At 45.5% G+C, this 16,489-nt stretch overlaps 1 protein-coding gene across 5 annotated transcripts in view; it reads left to right on the plus strand.

Moving 5' to 3' along the window:
• Positions 1–12,189, plus strand: part of LOC125382163 — a 67,802-nt gene extending 55,613 nt beyond the window's left edge. For 4 of the 5 annotated variants that reach the window (XM_048400665.1, XM_048400666.1, XM_048400663.1 and 1 more), the window contains exons 4-9: positions 600–706; positions 3,293–3,529; positions 5,430–5,543; positions 7,512–7,547; positions 8,257–8,331; positions 10,768–12,189. In XM_048400665.1, coding sequence (XP_048256622.1) covers positions 600–706; positions 3,293–3,529; positions 5,430–5,543; positions 7,512–7,547; positions 8,257–8,331; positions 10,768–10,944 — 746 coding nt within the window. In that variant the 3' untranslated portion in view covers positions 10,945–12,189. The remainder of the gene's footprint in view (positions 1–599; positions 707–3,292; positions 3,530–5,429; positions 5,544–7,511; positions 7,548–8,256; positions 8,332–10,767) is intronic. The other variant, XM_048400667.1, reaches the window with a different exon arrangement.
• The last annotated feature ends 4,300 nt before the right edge of the window (positions 12,190–16,489 follow it).

Here is a 16,489-nt window from a genome sequence, read left to right on the forward strand (position 1 = left end):
AGTCTAACACAGCCACGCTACAGTGAGTACCAAGTCTAACACAGCCTCGTTACAGTGAGTACCATGTCTAACTCAGCCACACTACAGTGAGTACCAAGTCTAACTCAGCCTCGCTACAGTGAGTACCAAGTCTAACTCAGCCACGCTACAGTGAGTACCATGTCTAACTCAGCCACGCTACAGTGAGTACCAAGTCTAACTCAGCCTCGCTACAGTGAGTACCATGTCTAACTCAGCCTCGCTACAGCCTTGTTACCGTAGTAGGAATAAAGTCAAATGCAACCTTGTTACAGTGCATAGACATGGAAGTACACCCATGTTAAAGTTGTGAGTGAGTAAGTGGGTATGGTTTTGCGCCGCTTTTAGCAATATTCCAGCAATACCACGGCGGGGGACACCAGAAATGGGCTTCACACATTGTACCCATGTCGGGAATCGTACCCGGGTCTTCGGCGTGACAAACGAACGCTTTAACCTCTAGGCTACCTGACCGCCCCTGTTACAGTAGTAGAAAGTGCAGTGCAATGGGCAGTATTACCATGGAACATCACAGATGATTGAATTCATAACAACGTTGAGTGACTCTGATTGTCAAACAGGAAACATGGATGTCCTGGCAACACTTTCCTCCGACTGGCGGTGTCCGATGGGAGAGGAGTTGAGAGTATCGTATATCCCTGAAGCTCTTCTTGCACCCGGTGTTCAGGTACCACAAGAAGATTTAAATGAATAAAAAATGTGTAGTTGATATATTTATGCGCTGATAATCTCGTTTGGTTTGAATACCTAATGGTAAAAAATTACTGATAAATATAAATCGTCACACACCCCGGTGAGTCAGATTAAATGTCTCGGCCCATACATTACTTTTGTAGTTGATGCGGCACGGCACAGATTAATGAAATGGTACAGAGCATATGATGAAGCACGGGGACTTCAGTCCACCAGCAGTAACATTGCCCCAGTTCAAGTAAATATAAAACATCTATGAAAGAAAATAACAAATCTCGATTATCCGCCGAAACAAATTTTATTTATCCTAAAAGGCAAAATAACGGTGAAAATAATATGAATAGGTCACTGAAAATAAGTGATGACACGAGGTGTTCGAGAAAAGGGTGAGCATGTCCTGCCCTACCAGTAGCACCCGCCATTCACACAGTTCGCGAAAAGGGTGAGCATGTCCTGTCCAAACGATAACATGGTTATATCATTGTCACTCTCTCGTTACTTCCACATGCATAAAACTATATTTTTAGGTTTCTTTACAATATTGGGCGCCATGTCCGGCAAAGTTCAAAGTCACCTTTGACGTTTATTCAGGAACATGGTGTATCATTCATTATTAGTTATTGTTGCAGTACTTGTAACATTCTGAGTCTTAATACTTGTTGGATCTTAAGAAGTTGTGTTGATTAAGGTCAGTGTGTAGAAGTAATGTTTATTGATTGGAAGTAGGTGGTGGTATTTCAAGATTGAAAGAATATTTGAGGAAATGTCTTTGACGGGGCTGCTGCTATCTAAGTACTTCCAAACAGCTCCTGGCTACTTTACTTTTACGTCCTATGAACATCTACCAATGAAGCAGCATTCTCAGAACCTTAAGTTCTCTCAGCTCTGAGTTACGCGTCGATTCCAAGATTGGAACAATATTTTAACCCAGAAATCTGTATGTAAAAGAATTCAGAATGAAACCAATAAACAACCACCAAATGGTATACAAGAAACAAATGTATTACAAAATTTACTAGATTTACAAATCAAGAAATTTACTGCACAGCAATTACAATGGCAGTACACTATACAGTGGTAGTACAATATTCAATGACAATATATAATATGACAGCATTTGTCAGTATCAAATACAAAAACAATGGTGATAGCAAAAGTCAGTGATAATAATACGTTCACGCAGCACGGACAGTGGCCAAGCTTTCGAGATGGCAGGGAATCGGGGGTGATGAGTGATCTTCACACGAAAGCTGGTTTTGATACTGTATAATGAAATGTGAGATGAGACAGGCACACACCCACTCCACTTATATTACTAAGCATCTTCCAGAAGATTCTACCGAATCTCAACAGAAACAATGTAATACAGTTCATTGTTCAACAATCATTGTTCAACAATACAATACACTGCCATATAACATCTGTAAGGGATTGAGCTAGAGTCATGGTACTTTCTGTTCTGTTGTTCCAGTGCAAATACATGTTATGACTGTCTTTCCGAAACCGGAAGTGACATAATCCGAGTATCAATAATTTTGTTATAAATTCAGATGAGGCCATACAACTTCTTGTTTCAAAGTTCGTATGAAGCGTACATTCTATGCTTATAAACTAAAGTTATAGAAGGTCTTGCAGAAGACACCTGTACTTGGCTGTTTGATGCTACGTGTAAATGTTAAGGTACCAGGACGAGGTCTTGATGCGTGCAGAACTACCGTGCGTGGGTATGTAGGGTAGGAGAGATAGACCGAGTCCGAGTACCTTAACCGACTTATAAACCAAGGAAATAAATAAGTTTTAACACTCAGATGAACAAAACAGCAAGATTTTAATCAAATTGACCCCTTCAGTAGAAATGAAGTTGCCTGATGCGTAAAGGTGCAGATGATGCGTTTCGATAAAGACATACAAACTGTCTAAATGCAAGAAATAATAGAAAAAGTAAGAAAACATTGAGATATGTTATAATAAAATAATACAATGTGTTGTGGTATAAAAGGAATGCGATCAAAGCATCATAGAGCAAATAAACCTTAAAAACACTTGCAGCATAGACAAAACATCATGGCATCTAAAATTGAACAACCTTTCATCACCTGCTGGGGTAACAAAACTTAACACGATAATTGAGGTTGCAGGTTTGATCCCATTATGAAAAAAATCATTTCTTATCTTCGATTTCAGACTATTTTGACGTTTGAAACACAAAGTCCAAATTGATTCTGCTTTCCAATTCGTCAGATCTTTCTTCTTAAAAGTAATACCTCATAATCGGGCGTAGCATAGGAAGTATGTTTTATTGGTTTAAATACAGTTGGGACAGGTCTTTCTGTAACTCCAGATGACCTCATATTAGGTCTCTATATCTCAGAAAGACCTATTGATCTCAAACATGATATCACAAGGTCTTACTAACAGGTTATGGTAGTTAGGGGTTTATAATTATCTTTCAGAATATCTCGAAAACATAAAATTGATTACAATTCTATGACAACTTTTTATAGAAAAATCACTAATGTAATCCGCCTCTTGTTCATCCCACATCTTTGTTTTGTTCCAGATGACTGCTCAAGACTTCGACCAGGTCACTGCCAAGATGAAGACTGCAGCCAAGCTGAGTCTGTATTGCTGCAACACAACACCATGCTGTGCCTTCACCTTTGTTATGCTCCTCCAAATGCTGATTGCAGCTGTTATTTCCATGTTCTTCCAACCTGATGATAACGTTACAATGCTTGCTAGTTCCATTCTACTACTTTTAGTCACGGTAACGATTTTCTTTGGGCAAAGAATTTGGGTAAGTTTAATGGCTTTGCAATGTACAAAAACAATTATCAGCACAGCTTAATAAATAAAAGCATCAATAATAAGTATAAACAGTTAAAAATAATTATAAACTTATACAGTATAATCTTATGTCATGGTGAATGTAGCAGTTGTTGAGTTGAGTTTGAAGGGGGAAAGAAATGCATTGCACGAACAGTCCAGTGCTACATATATACTATGCAAAAGAAGTAGGGGATATTTTGTTTTGAGGTGAAACTTCAGAAAATACACCATTGTCTGGCAATTAAAGTAAGTGATTTATCTTGCACGACGATTTAAAAAAAATCAATTCAAAAACATTGTGACAGTCGGACAGCATTTGCAGGGGGGGGGGGGGGGGGGGGGGGGGTATGCCAGATTTATCTTTGTCACTCAGACTCGATTGTAACCTGATGCATATTGCTTGTTTTTTAAACCATGCGCTCAATTAACACATTTAATCATTAAAGAAGTAACAGCGTTGATCATGTTTGCAACGTGCTGAATGTTTGCATGTGGGCGCACATCAGAATATTGTTTTTCAAACTTTGATGGTTCTCAATCTGTCATCATCAGATTGTGGGCCTGATACCACCGAACACATAACGAGGCGTCCACGAGACTCTGGACGCCAAAGCACAAATAACTCCAGCACACTACATCTTCCCGAGGCAAGTGAGTTAACTGACTATAACAGTCCAGTTTCCACCCTTACCGAACTAGGCTGGTATTATGGAGTTACATTTTGACCTAGGCTAACGAGTCTATGCATAGTCCAATCAAAATCGCGCACCGAAATCGAAATCCGGTTCATAAAGTGTCATGCAGATTTCGGTGATTGCAGGATTTGCAAAGCATGTGCACCGCTAACTCGTTGTCAACAGATATTTTCTAAATCTTTTCATGTTTTTAATCAAGGTGCTCACGTGATTTGATGCACTTCGCGATGTAAGACTCGTTTTATCACAATATAGATCTTGATTATCGATCAGATCGTCTTGACTGGGCGCCACCGTTTTGTTTGAAGCAAATGCAAGTGATACGAGAGGTTGAATCTGATTGGTCAATAGGAGAGGCATAGAGGGAACATAACTCGTAATAGCCATTGGTGGCGCTATGATCGAGCCCAGGAATTCCAGCCTAGTTCGGCAAGGGTGGAAACATGACTTTTAAAGTCAATTAACTCTCTTGCTTCCTGAAGATGGCACACTAAGGAAAGGGACGGGTTGTAACAAGCAACTGGTGTAAGAGTACATGCTCAGGCGGTTTGAAATCGTCTGCACAGATGCCCACGTGCCATCCCACAACTTACTGCACGTCATTTGAATAAGAGGCGTCGATAGTGTAGGGGACATCAGCACTGGGATCAAGGACGTAGAGCTAATATCATGTTTTGTGAAGAATCAAGGTTCACTCTTGACCGAAGGAATCAAGTTTGGAGAAGTCCTAATGAGCGTGCTATGGACGTTAACTTTGTACAGCATGATCATTTGGTGTTGCACTCCATATTGTCCATGGCAGAGTCACGGGTCAAAGCTATTGGGACAACATCATTGCTCTTAGTGTCATTTGCACAACTTGTTGGGCAACGTTTCATCTTTCAAGATGATAATGCATGTGATCATCGTGTCAGGATTGTGGCCCAATTCCTCAAACCAGCAAAACATCCATGTCATGCCATGGCCAGCACTCATTCCAAACCTTTCCCCAGTTGAACACATCTGGGACGTCACAATCCACTCACCACTCTCCATGAACTCGGTGTTGCTCTCAAATGATTGAAGAATCTTCACTTTTAACAAACGAAAGCATCGGAACATACACTAGATGACCTGGTATATAAGCTGATGTAGTGCCCACATAACTTGAAACATTTCTTGAGTAAATTTCAGAGGACTCATCGCCTAAAACAAGCCGTGGTCGCTGTCAACAATGGCCTTATTGAGAACAACGTCCTTGTTGGATTCAAGGCAGCGTGGAGCACCGGTGCAACCTTCAGACTACGGGTAAGTGTTTTTGATTTGTATTGCGGGTGTTGTCCTGAGAGCCAACCGAAATGATGACTTCTTGGTTACAAAGTGTACTGTGACGCTCTGTGTGAGCAGACTCTTGTATACACAGTGTTAAGAGGTGATTTCGACTGTTGCTCAGAAGTTGTTTGATGAAGGTTACGACATTAAAAGCCTCAGTAAAGCTTTCAAAAGGTTTTATAGTAGGCATGGGGAGGACATTTCCAAATCGGACGCATCAGTGACAAAAATGATGTCCGATGCAATTCTCTATTTTGACTTGTACGATATGTTCCCGTTTTTTTAGGTGAATAAGTGACTTGCCTTTGCATGTGTTTGTGATGGGTGCCACAGGTGGGGCAGGATACGCTCACTTTTCGCAAACACCTGGTATCTTTACTAATTCTTAGGGATTCATAAACACATGCTCATGATAGTGACGGAATCGTACAATAGACTCTGCTTCATGCAGAGATTTCTGTTGGATATAGAAAGGGTTTTGTCGCTTTATCACAAACTGTCATGCAGAGGTTAACTCAGAAATCGGTTCATGCAAACCTAAACTGTGAAATCAGTACTGGACCACAAAAGATCAATTCCGTATTCCACCCAGTCATGTAGTGCCACTGCCAGTGTATCCTTCCACCTATCAAGAAGTGCCACTGCCAAGGTATCCTTCCACCTATCAAGAAGTGCCACTGCCAATGTATCCTTCCACCCTGTTGTGTAGTGCCACTGCCAAGGTATCCTTCCACCCTGTTGTGTAGTGCCACTGCCAATGTATCCTTCCACCCTGTCATGTAGTGCCACTGCCAAGGTATCCTTCCACCCTGTCATGTAGTGCCACTGCCAAGGTATCCTTCAACCTGCTCGTGTAGTGCCACTGCCAAGGTATCCTTCCACCCTGTCATGTAGTGCCACTGCCAAGGTATCCTTCCACCCTGTCATGTAGTGCCACTGCCAAGGTATCCTTCCACCCTGTCATGTAGTGCCACTGCCAAGGTATCCTTCCACCCTGCCGTGTAGTGCCACTGCCAAGGTATCCTTCCACCCTGTTGTGTAGTGCCACTGCCAAGGTATCCTTCCACCCTGTCGTGTAGTGCCACTGCCAAGGTATCCTTCCACCCTGTCGTGTAGTGCCACTGCCAAGGTATCCTTCCACCCTGTCGTGTAGTGCCACTGCCAAGGTATCCTTCCACCCTGTCGTGTAGTGCCACTGCCAAGGTATCCTTCCACCCTGTCGTGTAGTGCCACTGCCAAGGTATCCTTCCACCTGGTCGTGTAGTGCCACTGCCAAGGTATCCTTCCACCCTGTCATGTAGTGCCACTGCCAAGGTATCCTTCCACCCTGTCGTGTAGTGCCATTGCCAAGGTATCCTTCCACCTGGTCGTGTAGTGCCACTGCCAAGGTATCCTTCAACCTGGTCGTGTAGTGCCACTGCCAATGTATCCTTCCACCATGTCGTGTAGTGCCACTGCCAAGGTATCCTTCCACCCTGTCATGTAGTGCCACTGCCAAGGTATCCTTCAACCTGGTCGTGTAGTGCCGCTTCCAAGGTATCCTTCCACCCTGTCATGTAGTGCCACTGCCAAGGTATCCTTCCACCCTGTCATGTAGTGCCACTGCCAAGGTATCCTTCCACCCTGTCATGTAGTGCCACTGCCAAGGTATCCTTCCACCCTGTCGTGTAGTGCCACTGCCAAGGTATCCTTCCACCTGGTCGTGTAGTGCCACTGCCAATGTATCCTTCCACCATGTCGTGTAGTGCCACTGCCAAGGTATCCTTCCACCCTGTCATGTAGTGCCACTGCCAAGGTATCCTTCAACCTGGTCGTGTAGTGCCACTGCCAAGGTATCCTACCACCCTGTTGTTTAGTACTATAGCTTATGTCGAGTAGTAACAAGTAGTACTGCGCCAAGGCCGATGTACCACCATCCCTGTCATCTGACTCTGTCTGTTTCAGCTAACCTTCTGGTTCTTCGATATGTTGGAATGTAGGGTAAGTATAATACCACAAAGTCATACACATGTGTTGTTTCCGTAAGAAGAGGACACATATGTTTAGTTACCAGTAACTGTCTGATCTCCAACCAGATATCAGGTAACAGTGTGTACTATGTGTTCTGTCGTGACATGTCAGGATGTAACACACTACTAACAAACCAAAACAACAAACTGTTGAACATTCAACAGAAGATGTTGCATCCATGTCATGGGTATTTTGGTTTATGAATAATTGAATGTGGTATTTAAAGGAAATGAAGTAGTGGTTCCAGGGGGAGGTAACTCCTACTACCCCAGCGTCAGCTAGTAGTTTGAAGAGTTCAGAGATGTCTTTACCGTTCGGAGATTTGTAAAATGAGAATGCTTGAAAGTAAAGTCAATAAGTAGCTGTCAGGTGCCCATGTACTTTACAAATGTGAAGAATATGTTTGATTGTCTGATTGTAAAACTTCCTTTTGTGCTTGGTTTATAAAACCTGGAAGAATTTCATTGAGTAAATAATTTCCAGGTATAAACTGGTTCCACGGAAAGTTGATTATGATCATTTAAGAGAAACAGTTATTATAAAATAAGACTTATTTTCTGGGATTGACGTTTTGAAAATAATAACTGGGCTGTCCATTTACAAATATTTACAAGCACGCAGATACATTAAGGTTTTCCAAAGTTAAAACTCCTTCAATATATTACGTGTACTCTGGCAGAAACATCTGGAAGGAATATTGGCCATGACATCCAACCCAGGAACTTCACTTCAGCCGGATTCATCATCAGTGTCTGTGAGTAAACTTCACATATGTGAAGAAACTTTTCAGCTCCTCCTTCTCACCTTTCAGTGGATGATCCCAGATCAGTGGAGGAGCTCCTGTTAGTTAGTACTGGCCTGGCTGCACACAACCCTACACAACACACGAACACACACAACACACGAACACACACAACCCCACACAACACACGAACACACACAACCCCACACAGTGCACAACCCCACACAACCCCACACAGCGCACAACCCCACACAACACACGAACACACACAACCCCACACAACACACGAACACACACAACCCCACACAGTGCAAAACCCCACACAACCCCACACAGCGCACAACCCCACACAACACACGAACACACACAACCCCACACAGCACAAAACACACGAACACACACAACCCCACACAACACACGAACACACACAACCCCACACAGTGCACAACCCCACACAACCCCACACAACGCACAATCCCCCACAACACACGAACACACACAACCCCACACAGCGCACAACCCCACACAACACACGAACACACACAACCCCACACGAACACACGAACACACACATCACATGAACACACACAACCCCACACAACACACGAACACACACAACCCCACACAACACACGAACACACACAACCCCACACAACACACACAACCCCACACAACACACGAACACACACAACCACACACAACACACGAACACACACAACACACGAACACACACAACCCCACACAACGCACAATCCCACACAACACACGAACACACACAACCCCACACAGCGCACAACCCCACACAACACACGAACACACACAACCCGACACAACACACGAACACACACAACCCCACACAACACACACAACCCAACACAACACACGAACACACACAACCACACACAACACACGACCACACACAACCCCACACAGCGCACAACCCCACACAACACACGAACACACACAACCCCACACAGCGCACAACCCCACACAACACACAAACACAAACAACCCCACACAGCGCACAACCCCACACAACACACGAACACACACAACCCCACACAGCGCACAACCCCACACAACACACGAACACACACAACCCCACACAGCACACAACACACGAACACACACAACCCCACACAGCGCACAACCCCACACAACAGCCACTCCTACATTAAACACAATCCTACACAACACACAACCCCACACAACACACGAACACACACAACTCTCTCTGAGATGAACCAGTCCACTAGACCAGTGCTTGCTACAAAGCTCAGCTACACCAGTCCACTAGACCAGTGCCTGCTACAAGGCTCAGCTACACCAGTCCACTAGACCAGTGCCTGCTACAAGGCTCAGCTACACCAGTCCACTAGACCAGCGCCTGCTTCAAAGCTCAGCTACACCAGTCCACTAGACCAGTGCCTGCTACAAAGCTCAGCTTCACCAGTCCACTAGACCAGTACCTGCTACAAGGCTCAGCTACACCAGTCCACTAGACCAGTGCCTGCTACAAAGCTCAGCTACACCAGTCCACTAGACCAGTACCTGCTACAAAGCTCAGCTACACCAGTCCACTAGACCAGTGCCTGCTACAAAGCTCAGTTACACCAGTCCACTAGACCAGTGCCTGCTACAAAGCTCAGCTACACCAGTCCACTAGACCAGTGCCTGCTACAAAGCTCAGCTACACCAGTCATGCGTCCGTCCCAGTACCTGCTACAAAGCTCAGCTACACAAGTCCACTAGACCAGTGCCTGCTACAAGGTTCAGCTACACCAGTCCACTAGACCAGTGCCTGCTACAAAGCTCAGCTACACCAGTCCACTAGACCAGTGCCTGCTACAAGGCTCAGCTACACCAGTCATACGTCCGTCCCAGTACCTGCTACAAAGCTCAGCTACACAAGTCCACTAGACCAGTGCCTGCTACAAGGCTCAGCTACACCAGTCCACTAGAGCAGTGCCTGCTACAAAGCTCAGCTACACCAGTCCACTAGACCAGTGCCTGCTACAAGGCTCAGCTACACCAATCCACTAGACCAGTGCCTGCTACAATGCTCAGCTACACCAGTCATACGTCCTGGATTTGTTGGTTATCATTCATGGCTTTCGCGAACACCTGTTGTCATCATTGATTTTCACTGAGCCGTTCATATAATTGTCATCTCTATTTGGAATCTGTTTCGGCAGATAATCGAGATAATTCTCTGTGGTCACGTTTTTTGTGTGCATTTTGTTAGATGGGAATACAAAGGGTCGAGTGGTAAGACCTCGATGACGTGGGTCGTTTCTCTGGTCCACAATCAATACACAGGCCTCTGCGATACAGATGGAAAGTTGCTGACTGCTGTGTAAAACAACATTCACTCCACTATTCCAAGCACATAGTCAGCGTGATAGGTTTGATGATAAAATACTCATTCTGATATTTCTCCCATTTCAGGATCAGGCGATGGATCTTTTGTGCCGCTCCAGCGAAGCCTACACCACTGCCTATCAACGGGGTCATCTGAAGGTCAAAGATGATGTCAGACACGTCCGCCATGCTCTGTGTATGTGTCAGTTTGTAGAGCAAGAGCATGTCGGGAAACTTACGGCCATCCCACCGGAAGTCGTGTGAGTTCAGGCTCAGCGTAAACAGACATACTGACAATGGCCTATGGGTTGACGGTGAGAAGGTAGAAGGTGTTGTGACATTCAGGATGCGGGCGTGAACCTGGGCGTCTGGACATGACAAGGTCGCCATGTGTGTTATTCACTTCTTCAATATGTATGTCATCGTTAGTTGCTGTTGGATGTCACAGAACATCTGTTTGGTTCCTGAGTCACGGGCGGACCTATTGTTGACCGAGAAAAGAAATGTGTATTACGAATGCACGGGCTAGTGCATATATCCGTGCAGCATTGTGTTGTGTTCAGTTTCATTGATTGCATGATGTTTTTATCGTTCATGTTGATGACGCAGTAGTTTGTTACTGTGATGTTGTACTGTAAGTCAGATAGCGTACACGGCACCGGAATGTCCCGCGCTTACCTTAACTTAAGAAATACTATATAAGAAACGCCCAGTTTGAATGCGAATCAAACACGTCAAGCAGATACTCTTTGCTCAACAATCCCCTGATTTGCCACTTAACCATACCTCACTACATCAAACTGCGAAATCCGACGCATGTTTGGCTAACACCCCGGGACAGTGGGCAGATTGTACACATCTTTGACAAGTATAATGGGAGTGGACTACCTCGTTCTTTAATTAAATATAAAACAGAAAGTAGTGACCTGTCTTATCAATGATCAAGGTCATTAGAAAAACAACAACACATAAATAAGTGTTTTACATGATCTCCAAATTTATGAAATATCTCTATTCTCAACCTGTCACAGAACATCTTTTGCTTTGGGTCAGCTATGTAAAGGTGAAGGACATCAAAGGTGAAGGTCATCATTCGTATGATTATAAATTCTTGTCAAATGTCTGACACTAATGCCTATATGTCTAACACTTGTTGTTTCTGAAAGTTTTTGCAGATAAAGCTCATTGACATATTCTTTATTATGCATATGAAACTATTTGAACAAATGGTAAAATGAAGTGAATGTCATAAATATATATATTCATGCATGAAACGCTTTGAGTTGCAACTGTTATGAAACTTCAACTGTTTGGGTATTATAAGATACATGATACAAGATACAAGAATATTTAATTAACGTCAGTTATGGGGAAAACAAATACATATTTAGCTCTTCAGAGTGGGGGCACGGGTCGCTGTGCAGAGTTGCGTCCCTTGGCCACGCCAGAAACCTATGATTGTGGTTTCGAATCCCGGTTCGCCCCGATTGTGTTTCTAGGTTTGTCTCAGCATACCCGTGCTTGTGGGTTAACCGAAGTAGTAAACGTCTGAGACCTGCATCACTTCGGGGTATCCTCCCACATTAAGCTGACACGCCGTGATATAACTGGAATACTGTTAAAAGCGGCGTTAAACCCGACTCACTCACTCACTCTTCAGAGATATTTTCCCGGCATGACATAAAACAATAACACGGGCAGGGGATGTACAGGAACTATAGAGTGAATAAGAATTAAAAAAACATAGCAGCATTCGGGCGACTATTCTCGCCCCGAGAAGCCTCATATGCAAACGACTTTAGCTCTAAAGTTGAGGATTTATCCAGGGGGTTCTCCGCCGTTATTTCCTGCGTGAGGGTAAAGGGCGGTTGTTTTAAGGTTATAAAGTTTTGAATGCAACTTGGAATTCTTTGCGACAATTTTGAACAATTCCCGAGCCATGTCCTTTAAGCTATTGACATAAAGAAAGTTAGAGCCATTATTTCAGAAGCTCCGAAGAGGGACTGTAATTAAACTTAGATATTGTGAAGGTTTTGCAAATAACAATCTTCCCCTGCCTGGTGAGGTTACGGAGCATGCGTCTCAATACTGCTAGTTGTTTTGTGGCCTTTCTGCATATTTCAGCAATGTGGCTTTTATACGTTAGCAAGGTGGCGATAGTCACACCAAGCAGGACAACACTGTCATCTCAAGCTAAACTGAGGGCCAAAAGAAACGTTACCAACATTAACTGATTTGCCACTTTGAAACAAAGATGCCAACTTGTTCAAAAAAAGTAAAGAACACATCTCACGAATACAGCCTTCATGTTCTCTGTCGTTCTTTGCACGTGCTTTGTGGATTTTGGGAAACATTGGTGTTTTTCAGCAAATTTTTAAAACATTCTTTCCCAAATTAGCACCAGTAGCACCAGTAGCACCAGTAGCACCGATAGCACCAGTAGCACCAGTAGCACCAGTAGCACCGGTAGCACCAGTAGCACAAGTAGCACCAGTAGCACCAGTAGCACCTGTAGAACCAGTAGCACCAGTAGCACCGGTAGCACCGGTAGAACCAGTAGCACCGGTAGCACCGGTAGCACCAGTAGCACCAGTAGCACCAGTAGCACCGATAGCACCGGTAGCACCAGTAGCACCAGTAGCACCGGTAGCACCAGTAGCACCAGTAGCACCGATAGCACCGGTAGCACCAGTAGCACCAGTAGCACCTGTAGCACCGATAGCACCGGTAGCACCAGTAGCACCAGTAGCACCAGAAGCACCAGTAGCACCGGTAGCACCAGTAGCACCAGTAGCACCAGTAGCACCGATAGCACCGGTAGCACCAGTAGCACCGGTAGCACCAGTAGCACCAGTAACACCTGTAGAACCGGTAGCACCGGTAGCACCGGTAGAACCAGTAGCACCGGTAGCACCGGTAGCACCAGAAGCACCAGTAGCACCAGTAGCACCAGTAGCACCTGTAGAACCAGTAGCACCGGTAGCACCGGTAGCACCGGTAGCACCAGTAGCACCAGTAGCACCAGTAACACCAGAAGCACCAGTAGCACCAGTAGCACCAGAAGCACCAGTAGCACCAGTAGCACCAGAAGCACCAGTAGCACCGGTAGCACCAGTAGCACCGGTAGCACCGGTAGCACCGGTAGCACCAGTAGCACCGGTAGCACCGGTAGCACCAGTAGCACCAGTAGCACCAGTAGCACCAGAAGCACCAGAAGCACCAGTAGCACCAGTAACACCAGAAGCACCAGAAGCACCCGTAGCACCAGTAGCACCAGTAGCACCAGTAGCACCAGTAACACCAGTAGCACCAGTAGCACCAGTAACACCAGAAGCACCAGTAGCACCAGTAGCACCGATAGCACCGGTAGCACCAGTAGCACCGGTAGCACCAGTAGCACCAGTAACACCTGTAGAACCGGTAGCACCGGTAGCACCGGTAGAACCAGTAGCACCGGTAGCACCGGTAGCACCAGAAGCACCAGTAGCACCAGTAGCACCTGTAGAACCAGTAGCACCGGTAGCACCGGTAGCACCGGTAGCACCAGTAGCACCAGTAGCACCAGTAACACCAGAAGCACCAGTAGCACCAGTAGCACCAGAAGCACCAGTAGCACCAGTAGCACCAGAAGCACCGGTAGCACCGGTAGCACCAGTAGCACCGGTAGCACCAGTAGCACCGGTAGCACCAGTAGCACCGGTAGCACCGGTAGCACCAGTAGCACCAGTAGCACCAGTAGCACCAGAAGCACCAGAAGCACCAGTAGCACCAGTAACACCAGAAGCACCAGAAGCACCAGTAGCACCAGTAGCACCAGTAGCACCAGTAGCACCAGTAACACCAGTAGCACCAGTAGCACCAGTAACACCAGAAGCACCAGTAACACCAGTAGCACCTGTAGCACCAGTAACACCAGTAGCACCAGTAGCACCAGTAACACCAGAAGCACCAGTAGCACCAGTAGCACCAGTAGCACCAGTAGCACCAGTAACACCAGAAGCACCAGTAACACCAGTAGCACCTGTAGCACCAGTAACACCAGTAGCACCAGTAGCACCAGTAACACCAGAAGCACCAGTAGCACCAGTAGCACCAGTAGCACCAGAAGCACCAGTAGCACCAGTAGCACCAGAAGCACCAGAAGCACCAGAAGCACCGGTAGCACCGGTAGCACCGGTAGCACCAGTAGCACCAGAAGCACCAGAAGCACCTGTAGCACCGGTAGCACCAGAAGCACCAGAAGCACCAGTAGCACCAGAAGCACCAGTAGCACCAGAAGCACCAGAAGCACCGGTAGCACCGGTAGCACCAGTAGCACCAGAAGCACCGGTAGCACCGGTAGCACCAGAAGCACCAGTAGCACCAGTAGCACCAGTAGCACCGGTAGCACCAGTAACACCAGTAGCACCGATAGCACCGGTAGCACCAGTAGCACCAGTAGCACCAGTAGCACCAGTAGCACCAGTAGCACCAGTAGCACCTGTAGCACCAGTAACACCAGTAGCACCTGTAGCACCAGTAACACCAGTAGCACCAGTAGCACCAGAAGCACCAGTAGCACCAGTAGCACCAGTAGCACCAGAAGCACCAGTAGCACCAGTAGCACCAGAAGCACCAGTAGCACCAGTAGCACCAGTAGCACCGGTAGCACCAGTAGCACCGGTAGCACCGGTAGCACCAGTAGCACCAGTAGCACCAGAAGCACCAGAAGCACCAGTAGCACCGGTAGCACCAGAAGCACCAGAAGCACCAGTAGCACCAGTAACACCAGAAGCACCAGTAACACCAGTAGCACCAGAAGCACCGGCAGTACCAGTAGTACCAGTAACACCAGTAGCACCAGTAGCACCTGTAGCACCAGTAGCACCCACACAACTGACAGACAGTAGAAGCTTATTGTCTGACGCCCCACAGAATTACTCCTGAGTTGCCCTGACAGCATGTAATGAAACCAGACAATCGGGTAATGGACCGGCCATTCCAGTGACACGATAACGCATTTACTGATTGTGTTGAAACTACAAATGATACATTAATTTTGGATTACGTCTGATGTGTTCAAGTGCAGAGATTCTTCTGCTTACAAGTACATAAAAGCAACACACGATAAGTAAAGATAAACGTTGAGAAATATGATCATTTTGGTCAGTGTTTAATGACTTGGTCAGGAAATCAAATATATCATATGTGTTTATAGTTTTCTTATATATAATCCCCACCTTGTTTTGAGCGACTGAATTGTTTAGCATGATCAGGCTCGTTAACTCATTGTGTTTCATTGAACCCCGATAGTGGGATCGTTGTTCATTTCTGGAGTCATTGCCCCCTTGTACATAATGTTTACAAAACACAGAACAAAACAAACAAACATACTTACATACGACACATCTATTTTCCCTGGGATTGTATGGGACCCCAAGGATACACTGGCAGGTGCCGTCGACACACCTGGAGTCTGAGTAACCACAATCTCCATCGACGCTGCATGGAGCAATCTGCTGGTAGAGCACTGTGTCTGAAAAGTACCCATTACATGGAACGTTCAAACGCAACGTTTTGTATACACAAAAAGTGTCATGTACTGAATCACATCACATAATTATCTTCCCACGTGTTCTTTGGAAACTCGACAGGGATAATATAGTTTATGGTCATGTCACAATGTGCAGCATTGATCGTTGATGGGAAAGTCGGACCTGACCTATGGTTTAAACTGTCTAAACTTTTGAGTGGGACAAACTTGTAAAGTCTGTATGAGCATACATTTATTGTACAGGATGCTCAATATTGTGTTTATATTTCGCTGTTA

Source organism: Haliotis rufescens, unplaced genomic scaffold (genome assembly GCF_023055435.1).
Source record: "Haliotis rufescens isolate VD_foot unplaced genomic scaffold, xgHalRufe1.0.p SCAF_2, whole genome shotgun sequence".
NCBI lineage: Eukaryota > Metazoa > Mollusca > Gastropoda > Lepetellida > Haliotidae > Haliotis > Haliotis rufescens.